The sequence below is a fragment of the Chionomys nivalis genome, chromosome 19 (genome assembly GCF_950005125.1).
Source record: "Chionomys nivalis chromosome 19, mChiNiv1.1, whole genome shotgun sequence".
Lineage (NCBI taxonomy): Eukaryota > Metazoa > Chordata > Mammalia > Rodentia > Cricetidae > Chionomys > Chionomys nivalis.
Genome location: NC_080104.1, coordinates 42,054,377 through 42,066,688, shown reverse-complemented (window position 1 = coordinate 42,066,688; position 12,312 = coordinate 42,054,377). Strand labels below are relative to the sequence as shown.

General features: G+C 51.0%; 1 protein-coding gene across 1 annotated transcript; it reads right to left on the bottom strand.

Moving 5' to 3' along the window:
• Nucleotides 1-3,767: 3,767 nt before the first annotated feature.
• Nucleotides 3,768-9,700, bottom strand: Nodal (nodal growth differentiation factor). The gene is made up of 3 exons (XM_057752015.1): nt 9,505-9,700; nt 4,560-5,275; nt 3,768-3,920 (listed from the first exon to the last, which is right to left on the bottom strand). The coding sequence occupies exons 1-3, from the start codon at nt 9,698-9,700 to the stop codon at nt 3,768-3,770; spliced, it is 1,065 nt and encodes a 354-aa protein (XP_057607998.1).
• Between the last annotated feature and the right edge of the window lie 2,612 nt (nt 9,701-12,312).

The following is a 12,312-nucleotide window of genomic DNA, read 5'->3' as shown; positions in this document are numbered from 1 at the left end:
TTGGGGTCAGATGCCACACAGGGTTTGCACCTGAAACCCCACTGCTCAGGAGGCTGAGGCAGAAAGATTGCTGAAAGTTGGGAGGCCAGCCTGGCCTACACACACACCAGAATAATGTATGGAGTGCTGTTGCAGGTTGTTCACATTTGGCAAGTCTCGGCTGGAGAAGCCAGGCCGAAAAGACCTGCTGCTTTCTGTCTCCCTAGTGGATCACTGTCATTCTGGTCCTGAGTGTGAGCACAGGAATTTAATGGCCTCTCCCTGCTCTGAGAAGCCCACCCTGGCATATGTATCTTGTTCTAGACCAGTGGTTCAACCTTCCTAATGCTGTGACCCTTTAACACAGTTCCTCATATTGTGGTGACCCCCCCAACCATAAAATAATTTTCATTGCTATTTTATAATGGCAATTTTACTGCTGCTATGAATTGAGTATCTGATACACATATCTGGTATTCGACCCACAGGCGAGAGCCATTCTAGGCTGTGCTGCATGAGCCTGGCTTGGCTTTCTTGTCTTGGTGGCTGTGGACCGATGTCAAGACAGTGTCGTAGAGGTTTGGTGCTGGGCCTTAGATCTCTCAACCTCTGGTTCTATCAGGGTAAAGAAATGATTGTACGATCAGGAGAATCTGTGCCTAATGCTGGTACAGCCAGTTCTTGGAGAACTCAATTGGTAGACGTCTGTACTCCATCACTCTAGACTGCATGGGCTATACTGAGACCCTCTGTGCAGATGTGGGTTAGAGCAGACAGAACTGTATAAAGCTAGGACTAAAGGGAACTCGAAACTGGGATAACCTGCAGAGCCTCTACTTGGGATGGAGGAATGGGGTCTTCCTGCTGTAAAAGGATTTTTTTGTTTTTCCAGACAGGGTTTCTCTGCAGCTTTGGAGCCTGTCCTGGAACTCATTCTGTAGACCAGTCTGGCCTTGAAGTCATGGAGATCCACCTGCCTCTGCCTCCCAAATGCTGGGATTAAAAACAGCTTGCACCACCACTGCCTGGCTAAAAGGGTTCTTAACATGGAGATAAACTCAAGTTATGGTGCAGAGGGTCACAGCTGTGCGCTCCTCAACTCTGTATCGTCTTGTCTCTGCTATTGCCAGACCCACCTGCACTGTGTGTGTGTGTGTGTGTGAGCGAGCAATTATTTCTGTCCTTGGCTCTGCTTACACTTGGCAGAACACCAGACCTTTGCATTGTGTGTGTATGTGGCAGCTATTGTTTCTGCCCTTGGCACTGCTTACACTTGCAGAACACCAGACCTTTGCCTCAAGAGCAAATTATCTATAAAAGCCCTACATTCAGATAGGACAGTTGTCAGAGGGAGTCCTTTGGGATGTTCAAGGCATCCTGCCAATGCATGGACCAGATCTGGAGCAGTTGTTAGACACTGGTGCCCAGATACCCGCAGCCAGCCAGTGGTCTTGCAGCTAGCATGATGAGCGTAACCAACACATGTAGTTAATCACTTTGTGCCTCCATCCCCAACTTGACATAGGCAATACCTTGTCACTAGGGAACTTCGTCCCAAGTTCACAGAACAGCCAACTATAAACACTCCCACAAGCAGGAGTCACAAATAGTTTGGCCTTCAGCCCTGCTGTCTGGCTGTGAAAGAACTGCAGGCACCTGCTTCCTAAAGCCCCTGAGAGGCCACTTCACTCCACTTTAGAGTCCTGAGGATCAAGCCTTTGGTCTAAGCTAGGTTAGCCTAGTCCTCTAGATCCCACCCAGGTGCCCTGCATCTTTTAGCACTGCTGGGATATCCATAAAGGCTTTCTGGGGTAGCATTCAGGAAAGCCCTTGGAAAAAGTGGACCCCATAACATTGTTTCAAAAGTAAAATTTGGCTCGGCATGGTGGTAGAGATGAGTAATCCCAGCATTTGAGAGTCAGAAGGAGAATTGCCTTGAGTTTGAAGTTGGTCAGAGTTAAAGGGAGACCCTGACTCCAACCTCAATGCGGAACCCTGATGACTGAACTGCTCAGCTCAGAGCTTCTTAGATCCAGCTCTGCTGCTGAGTCACCTTTGTCAAGCCCAGGCTAGGTTGTAGCCAACCCAGTCTCACTGCCTTGATTCAGCCAAGGCTGGAGCGGCTGGAGCAAAGGGGATGGGCATCCTAGGAGGAAGAGCTCCTGCAGACCTACACACCCCCCAGCCAAAAGAACAAGCAGATACTTTAGTGATGGAACTTGCCTCCACCCCCCCACCCCCCCACAGGAATTCTATGTGTAGCCCTGGCTGTCCTGGAACTGCTTTGTAGACCAGGCTGGCCTTGAACTCAGAGATCCCCCTGTCTCTGCCTCCCCAGTGCTGGAATTAAAGGTTTTGATGTTTGTTTTTTGCGGGGAGGGAAGTTGTAATAGAACTTTCTTTTTTTTTTTTGGTTTTTCGAGACAGGGTTTTCTCTGTGGTTTTGGAGCCCGTCCTGGAACTAGCTCTTGTAGACCAGGCTGGTCTCGAACTCACAGAGATCCGCCTGCCTCTGCCTCCCAAGTGCTGGGATTAAAGGCGTGCGCCACCACCGCCCGGCTAGAACTTTCTTTAGGCATCTGAGTTTCCTTCTTCTATGCTGCCATGCAGAATCAGGAGTTAGTTGCGCCCCCCCACCCCAAGAAAGTGGTTTCAACAGGGCTTAGCAGGTCTTATGCTTTAAGGTTTAAAATCTCAAAAGTGGGAGAAGGCCCAGAGGACAAAGATCCATGGCCCTCCCTTTCAAATGCTTCGTTTTGTTTGTTTCGAGACAGGGTCTCACTGTGTAGCTCTGACTGTCCTAGAACTCACCATAAAGACTAGCTCTTCTTGCCTCTGCCTTCCAAGTGCTGTTAATTAAAGGCGTGCACCAATAGGCCTAGCTTTTCATGCTGGGGTTTAACCCAGGGTCCTTCATATACTAAGTAAGTAGCTGCCACTGAATCATAATCATTCCCTATCCCTTAGAGGTACTTCCTACAAACCAATCAGGCTCTGCCGCTTTTTTCACACACATCACACAGCCTCTCTACAAAAATCTATGACCACAGCCCCATCCCCTGCTGGTTTGGAACCTCAGAACCCCAAAACACATCTTGAGAGCCTGGGGTGATTTCTCACTCACTTTTAATAGACTTGGGTTATGTCTGCCAAGCAGACGTCTGACAGCTCTGGCTTCTGTAGTCCACCATGGCCAGTCCCTCTTGGATAAGTGCCCGCCTCTCTGGTCAAAGGCACAGCTGGCCCTGGGAGAACTGGACAGTGGCTTTATTGTTCAGGCAACTCATTAGCAGAGATCATGGAACCCCTGAGGAAGGCCAGCCCATTAGCGCCAGCCAGCTAGGAAGTTGTGGGGGTTCCCCTAACCCAGCTTGAATCAGGGAGAACCAAATTATACTGATCTTTAGGGAGGGACAGCGGGTCACAGCCACTTTTAAGAATACAGGAAAGCTACGGGTAGCCTCAAAAAAAAAATAAATACATATATACCTCAGCCTTTGCACACCATTTCAAGGGCTTCAGAGTTTAAAGAGCACTCGTGAAGTTCATAACCCCTATTTCCAGGGAGCCCAGCCAGCCCCTGCAAGGTGTCCCTATTCCTGCCTCCCCACAGTAGCCTCTGGCCTGGCAGGTCTAAGAGCCCTGTAAGAACGGGGCAGGACTTCCTCTTCAGCTCTGGCAGGCAGAGCCCTTCTTCCTTTTCTGCTCCCTGGATGGACACTATGCGTCTCCTTGGAGTTTGCCAGAATTGTGGAGGGCAAGCGGATTCAGCACTTGCCCTGGCTCTGTCAGAGGCACCCACATTCCTCCACAATCATGTCCTTATGGTGTTCCAGGAGCACCCTGCCATTGTCCACGTAGAGCATGCTCAGTGGCTTGGTCTTCACAGGGGCACAACATGTGGAAGGGACCCGGTGGGGCTGGTAGCGTTTCAGCAAGCTCTGAAAGGGAGGAAGGAGAAGGAGGGAGAGGCAAAATTAGTATTTCTGGCTAAAGTGAAAAATTATCTTCATAAACAATAGGATGCTGCACGTACAACCAACTCATGAACCCCCATGTCTGTGAAATAGTCTGTTGGTCTTGATATAGACAGACTTTGGAGAAGTTTAATGTCAGACAAGCAATGAGCGGGAGTAGGAAGACTCATTCAGTCCTAAAGTCCGTTTTGAATGTCCTTTCCCAGAATGTCAGAGGAGCAGAGATCCTGTGTTCTGTTCCCATCACCTAATTAAAGGAACAAGGAAACGCTGCAGATGCAGCTTAGTTGGTAGAGTGCTTGCCCAGCATGTTTGAGGTCCTGGATTTGAGCCCCAATATTGTAATTACTGGGCGTAGTGGTGCATGCTTGAGGCTGGCCTGGCGTGCATGTGTGTGTGTGTGTGTGTGTGTGTGTGTGTGTGTGTGTGTGTGTGTAGAGAGAGCTCCCAGGGCAACCCCACAGAAGAGGACTCAGTGCTGTGATAATCTACATCCTCATAGGAGCAAACATGGAAGTGCTTGAATGACCAAACCCAGTTATCTCATCACAGACTTTAAGCCCCGTCCCATGTCTAGCAGCCTGTTCCATTCCAGTAACGTACCTGGATATAGGCGTGGTTGGTAGGGTGAAACTCCTCCCCCACAGGGTTAGGGCACTCGCCCTCACAGCGGTAGGCGTTGTACTGTTTGGGGTAGATGATCCAGGAACCCCAGCCAATCAGGTTGAAGTCCACCTGGAACTTGACCCTCCTGCACAGTTGGCTTCTGTCTGGCATGTGATGTCTGCGGTGCCTTCTGCCCCATCGGCCCCTCTCTCCAGACAGCTGTCCCTCCTGGGCCCGCCAGGAGCTTTCGGCTTCCCAGAGCAAAGTGGCGCCACCCAGCTGCCTCTGCTCCTGAGGCCGGTTGGAGTACAGCATGAGCACATTGTCGCTGGTGGTGGTGACAGGCAGGGTGCGGGGCTGATGCCAGCACTTTCCTTTCAGACTGGACACCTGCTTCTCCAGTGCCCTGGGGTTCTTCAGCCACTTGGAGAGTGGCCTGGTGACCTCCAGGACAGTGTTGCCCGAGGAAAAAGTGACCTGAGACGGAGCGACAGTGAACTCCTCCATCCGTACTCGCTCCAGGCAGTCCGCTGGGTCCTGCTCTGGGTCCAGCTTGGCCTGGTGGAAAATTTGAATGGTGAGTGGGCCCTCAGTGGGGAGGTCCATAGGGCGGGGCAACTGCAACCGGAGCTCCGCCCATGCCAGGTCCTCTTCTTGGCTCAGAAAGGAGAAGTCGAAAGCGAAGGTCCAGTTCTGCCCACTCACTTCCATATCTAGGGGAGAAGTCAGGAGGAAACAGGTTAAGAGGTCTTTCTGTCAGCCACCAGCTGGGTCGGCTACCTGTCACCCATCTCTTGCCCTTGCTCACCCCCATTGGTTTTTAATATCATCGAGTCCATCTTATTTATTTTGGCTTTTTATACTAACTCAGGCAGAACTGGAACCTGATATTTATCCTAGACTTGCCTGGAACTCTGGGCCATCCTTCTGTCTCAGTCTCTCAAGTAATAGACTACAAATTAAGCTGCCATATATGTGTGTGTGTGTATACACATGTGTATATTATGTATATATGTGTGCATGTGTATATATACGCACATGTGTATAAATATATGTGTGTGTGTTCTCATAGTCCCATTTCAGAGATGAAGGAAAATGGAGGCCTTGTGTAAGACTGTTTTTGAAAAGTAACCAAAGGGCTGAGGATGTAGCTCAGTTGGTCTAGCTCTTGCCTACAAAGTACAAAGAACCAAATTCAATCCCCAGCCTACGAAGTACAAAGACCCAAATTCAGTCTCCAGCACTGCATAATCTGGGCGTGGTGCAGCAAGCTGGCAACTCTGTCCTCCAGAGTTAGAATTGGAGGGTCAAAAGTTCAAGGTCATCCTCAACTTCATTGGGAGTTCAGGGCCAACTTGGCCTTGAGAGTGGGGGAAGGGGGCAGCTAGGGAAAAGGAGGAAAGAGGGAAAGGGGGGAGAGAGGGAAGGAAGGATGGAAGGAAAGAAGGACAGGAGTAAACTTGAAATCCCTGTTCCAGCCATCTAGAGGACAGTGGGTAAAAACTGGATGGCGCAGGGCAGTGGTGGCGCATGCCTTTAATCCCAGCATTTGGGAGGCAGAGGCAGGTGGATCTCTGAATTCTGAGTTCAAGGCCAGCCTGGTCTACAAAGCAAGTTCCAGGGTAGCCAGGACTACATAGAAAAAACCTGTCGTGAAACACACACACACACACAGAGAGAGAGAGAGAGAGAGAGAGAGAGAGAGAGAGAGAGAGAGAGAGAACAAGAACTAGGTGGCTCTGCCATCCCTCGCCCACTCATCTTACCTGACCCTGGGGCTCTACTTGCCTTGTTGAGCCTTGAACAAGCCACCCTCTCAGGCCTGTACTTTTCCTTAGTGGACAGGAGGGCCGCTTGCTCCAGACATGCTAGGTAGATGTAACTATCACAGAAACCCCAGAGCTCTCAGGGAAGAGCAAGTAATAGGGCCACGCTGGCTACCCTCTCCCCACCTGCTCCTCCATAGGCAGCAGATTGCTTCCATCTTCCATCAGCCTTTCAGACCCTTGGTTTCCCTATCCAGGGTTTTCTATCTACTTCCAGGCTGCTCATACTGCCCTCTTGTGTCAGGTTCTTCACATGGGTCGGGCAGACCCAAAGAGGGCGGCCCTCACTCGGTGTGATACTGGGGTAGTAGATGTCTGGAACTAGCGTGCATTTATGGGTTTTAAAAAGTGATTAACTAGGGGCTGGAGAGATGGCTCAGCGGTTAAGAGCATTGCCTGTTCTTCCAAAGGTCCTGAGTTCAATTCCCAGCAACCACATGGTGGCTCACAATCATCTGTAATGAGGTCTGGTGCCTTCTGGCCTATAGGCACATATGTAGACAGAATATTGTATACAGAATAAATTTTTTTAAAAAAGTGATTAACTAAGTGGAAATTGGTTCACTCAGGCTTGTAATCCCAGTACTCGAATAGCTGTGGGTTTATGGCCAGCCCAGCTATAGTAGGAGACAAAGCCTGTTTCCTCTTCTTTGCATTACAGCCATGTGTGGTGGCACATGCTGATAATCCCAGCACTTGGGACACTTAAGAACAGGAGGATTAGGAATTTAAGGCCAGCTTTGGGGACATAGCAAATTAGAGGCCAGAGGCAACTACATGAAACAACTCTATCACAGAAAACAAGAGAACAAAATAATGGATGTAAGGACATGGGGAAATAAGAGGTTTAATTTTCTACACTTATCTGGTGTTTCTTGTTTGTTTCGGAGTCTGTTTCATTGGAGATAAACAAAACAAGGACTCGGAGATGGGCATATTGAGCAGTCCTGGAGGCTTCAGGGATCTGGGACGCTCCTGGGTAGCTCTTAGCTTTTTAACCATCCCCAGACCATCTTTGGGTTTAGGCGAGTTGCCCACGGACATTTGCAGCTTCTGCCTCTGGCGACTTCTCCCTGCCCATCTCTACCTGCTTTCTCAGTTACTTTCCACTTTCTGTCCTCATTAGTACCATCAGAATACAATAACTACTAGCCCTTGCCTAGGGACACCTCTGCCCTTGGGAGCTAGGTGGTTTCCTCTAGTCACTCCTGCCCCCTATACTAGCAGCCTGTATGGGATCTCAAAGTTTTATCCTAAGTATCTGCAAATGGTCTCTCAGAGGCAGGTGTTCCTGCTTCATGCTCAAGAGCAGCAGCCTGAGTCCCCCATGACTTGAGGAGTTGCCCTGTCATGGTTCCAGTTTGTCATTGGTCAGTTTTCCTTCTCTGGGCCTCAACAGTTGACTTCTTATAGAAAGAAGGGATGTTGTGTGCTATACAAAGCTCAGGAATGAAATGTGGTAGTCAGGTAGCTAGACGCTGCATGGAGACACAGTCGCTAATAATTAATGACCAGTGTTCAGGCAGGCCAGGAAGAAACTGCTTCCTCTCAGGCTGCCCCCAGGGTGTCCTGGGATAGAGGGTCCTCCAGATGCCCAGATGCAGCTCTAGCTCATTAAACAGCTGATACTGAATACTGACGAGGAAGGGGTTCACGGCCACCCCGAAACCCACTTGTGTGCAAAAATAATTAGCACATTAAGCCACCTCCAATTCTAAAGGAAGAGTTGCTCAGACTATTTGCTTGTCCCTGTCCTCAACCAGGGGGGTAAGAGGCTATCATAAGGCCGTTGTCATTTTCTGCTCCCCACCCCCATGCCACGGCTTTACAGAATTGTCTTCCCACCCCACCCCACCCCCCACTGGAAATCCCATTTGCACATGAGTGAATTGAACACTGAGGCACAGACACTTAGATTCCAGCTGACAGACCCCACTGCCACTATGATGGGGCAGATTACACACTGACTCAAGAGGGAAGACGGGTGACCTGGAATGCCGTTCTCCTAGATTCCCTCCAGGCAGAGCCTCCAATTTACAAAAGTAATCAAAAAGTGAGACTCGGGCAACTGCGAACAGAACTGGATGAACACTAACCGTTTTCCTGAATCCCAGATTGTCCCATCACGTACATAAATAAACCTTCAAGAACTTTCTCCGCCCCACCCTAGGCGGAGGGGCCAAGCACTCTACCAATTCCCCTTTGCCTCACCCTCCAGGGTGTCCTAGTCCGTAGTCCCCCAGATGACCCTTCAGGAGAGGGTCACCGGCAGTCTCACCCAGACGCCGCAGGCAGGGACTAGGGACTCCGCCTCCAGGTCGCGAGGGCCGGCGGGCGACGGGTCAGACCGGATTAGCAGATGTGGATTGCGTCCGGGTCCCGCGGAGGGCCGTCTGGCCCCGCAGTACAGAGGCGCGAGCTGGCCAAGATGTCCAGGCCACGGGATGTGGATTGCGCCCGGGAAAGGAGTCCCGAGTCTGGACTCCTTCTCCTGGGCACCCACCTGTCGATCTTCTCTGGTGAGCAACACTCAGATCTCTGGGTCAATTATACACACACCTCGATCCAAGGAAGTTCTGAGCCCGGGGTCACCCAGGACACCTGACACAACCCAGCAACGAGAGCTACCGGAGTTCTGTAATTCCGGCACCCGGTCCCTAATTTCGGATCCTTAAGCCCTAGTTCCAGGTGGCATTTGCGGGAGCCGGGCTAAAATTCAGTAACGACCTATTTTATTGTATATCTGGTTCGTGCAGAGCCTTTCTGGGGGCGGGGCGGTGTTGTCATCCAGTCCTCTCCCTAAGTCTACAAAGGAGGTGCTACGATTTCTAAACTACAGATAGGCAAACTGAGGCTCCCAGATGTTCAGTGGCGCGATCGAGTCCTCGCCCTTACTCTCTGACACCTAAACTAGAACCCGAAAGATGGTGGCCCCTGTTGGTGGCTGAGTTCCTCTCCGTCCCGGCCACCAGCGCTGTTCCCTGAGCCTGCCCACGCGGAAACTTCGTTAAGACCAGACCCTGAACTACCCCTTGGTGCCCAGTCCCGCCGCAGTCACCGCGCGCCTCCCGGGCCGTGCACCCTTGGGTGCTGGCGAGGCCAGGCTTGCAGCCTACCTTGCGCCTGGAGGCTGCGGATGATGTCCGCCCGAGGCAGCGGGTCTCGGTAGAGGCTCAGCATGTAAGCGAGAGGGGACGGTGACGAGGGCTGCCCCCGTGTCCACAGAGGAAAGGCGGCCACCGTCGCGGCGCGAGGCTGGAGTAGGGCCCACCAGGCATGGACAAGAAGGATGGGGAAGCAGTGGGCACTCATGGTGGGCTGGATGGACCCGCAAACAGCGTCTGGGTCTCTTATATCTCAGCCACCGCTGCCCCGCCCCCTCCCATCCTTCCTCCTGAGAGGCCTTAAGAACCTATAACTCCTGCGGAGGAGTAGGGCAGGGGAGCCCCTGCTGGAGGAAGGTGTGATGTGATGAGAAGTGACTGATAAATTGGGGTGGGGGGCTTGAGTACCGAGACTGGGTCTGGGCTGCTCCACACATTGCCCCTCTACCTCGCAAAGTCTTACTGCTGAGACAGCGGTCTATTACCTGCACAAATTGTGCTTCGCTGAACTGGAGGTGTTTTGGGGCCCTGGCTTCAAGCCCAGAACTACAACAATGGCTTCCTTACCTTGCCTCTTCTGGACCTCTGGCGGTCCTCTTTCTAGCTCATCCAAAAGCAGGTAGGGAGTGCTGGGGTGGGGGGCGGGGCTCTGTTCTGGGTAGCCGGGGATACAGCCTTCATTGGCAAGTACTGGGTACTGGGAATTTGCAAGAACAGAGGAAGGCCCTTGGTGACAAATGTCAGTTTCAAATACCAAAGCGCCCTCCTGGGGAGCAGAGGAAGACCCAGCTATAGCTAATTCAGGTGTTTTGGGTGGTGACACAGGCTCTTCCCTGCTTGCTCCGGGAGTTTTCGAAGAGGAAAGGAAGATCTGGGGCCTGCTGGCTGTATCTCCTGCCAGCAGTGGCAGGGCCCGGCGAGGTTTTAAGACCATTGCTCCATCTCACCCTTGTCTGCCCAAGATGGAATTAAATGACTTGTACTTTCTCAAGTATGTTTCTCAAGTCGAATATGTTTGCGCAGAATAAATATGTCGCCCATGAGGAGTGTAATTTATATTATTTATCTTAAGGACTGAACCTTTATTTTTCACACCACACAAATGACTGAATTTGTAGGAATGGAGTCATTAAGAAGAGAATCTTGGGAATGGAAAGATCCTAGGCTTTGTGTTCTCAAAAGGAAAGGCGGGATCAGAATTACCTTTTAAAGAAATGTAAATTCCTGTCCCGATGTCCCGTCCGCCCCTCCTGTTTTCCTCCGCTGTTGCTGGCTTTCTCCTTAGCTGCTCCCCACCCCCACCTTTTAAAGCTTCCAACTAGCACGTTAGCAGCTGGCTAACATTTACTGAACACCTACTACGTGCTGAGGACTTTACACACTCTTTCACAGGCTGGGATGTGAGCAGGTGTTAGGATGGGACAGAGACTCCCTGGGGCCAGCAGACCTGCCTGCTCTTGTTCTAACCAGCTGGACCGAGGCTCGGGTTGCAGGCTGCCACAGGTCCTGATGCTCTCTGCATATTCGCTGGCTTATCTTGACCTCCCAACTCGATATCATTTGTCTGACCCAGGCATTTTGTTTTTCCCCAAGCAGTCTCATGTAGCCCAGGCTAGCCTTGAACTCATTTTGTAGCCGAGGATGACCTCAAAATTTGATCCCCCTTGCCTCCACCTCCTAAGTACTCAGATCACATTTACAGGTGCCCTGGTTTACATGGTACTGGGATTGAAGTCTCGCGTGAACTCGATAGGCACTGAGCTTCATTTCTAACCCCTGCTTCGGACCTAGAGTACGGAGCATCATGTCTGGACTTGCCTGAGGGTGTTTGTTAAACCCAGGCCTCCTCACGTCCCTCTCCCTCCGGTCCTCGGAATTAGAATAGAGAGAGAGAGAGAGAGAGAGAGAGAGAGAGAGAGAGAGAGAGAGAGAGAGAGGCGCGGCGATCTACATATTCAACGAGCACCCCCAATGGTTCTTTTTTTTTTTTTTTTTTTTCGAGACAGGGTTTCTCTGTGGTTTTGGAGCCTGTCCTGGAACTAGCTCTTGTACCAGGCTGGTCTCGAACTCACAGAGATCCGCCTGCCTCTGCCTCCCAAGTGCTGGGATTAAAGGCGTGCGCCACCACCGCCCGGCCACCCCCAATGGTTCTTATCTGAAGGTTTTGGAAACCTGGGTGGCCAGGTAACAGTTTGTAGGATGTGTCCCGAGTAAAACAGCTGGAGAGATCTCCGCCTAAGCACTTAAAACTAAGCGCTTGAAGGGCTCTAAACCCCTTTGAAAGGATTATACATCTGGCTGGGTATTGGTGTTCCTGAGAATGTTACTTGGTGGTGTCAGGGGCTCCTTCCCTGGGCAACAGACCCCTCTCAAAAGGCACGGGCAAAGCTACACAGTGAGATTTTGCCGTGTCTGGATTTTATGGTCTTTTCTACCTTCAGTTAGAAGCGTCTCCTAATGGTTAAGCTTTTGGCCTTTGTGCTTCTTGCACTGTGTGGCACATAGGAAGTGTAAGAACTGAGTTGGAGGTGGTGGGGGTGTACACTTTTAATCCCAGCACCAGGGAGGGATCCCGAGGAAGGCAGATCTCTGAGTTTGAGGGCAGCCTGGTCTACAAGAGTGAGTTCTAGGGCAGCCAAAGCTACACAGAGAAACCAAACAAACTGAGTTGAAGTTAATGGTAGTAACAATGGCAAATTATTGAGAGACATGTGCAATGCGCATCCTGCTAACTTTCATTGATTTCATTTCTACCCCGTGGCCAAGACATGGCAGGAAGGCAAAATGGAAGCTCGTGAGACTGGGATGCACAAGGATGAG

Excerpts from the sequence above, each read along its gene's own strand:
- Nodal (XM_057752015.1), bottom strand. The coding sequence starts at position 9,700 with ATGAGTGCCCACTGCTTCCCCATCCTTCTTGTCCATGCCTGGTGGGCC. Across the intron at positions 5,276-9,504 it reads CCGCAGCCTCCAGGCGCAAG|ATATGGAAGTGAGTGGGCAG; the intron begins GTAGGCTGCAAG and ends CTTCTCCCCTAG. Across the intron at positions 3,921-4,559 it reads CCAACCACGCCTATATCCAG|AGCTTGCTGAAACGCTACCA; the intron begins GTACGTTACTGG and ends CCTCCCTTTCAG.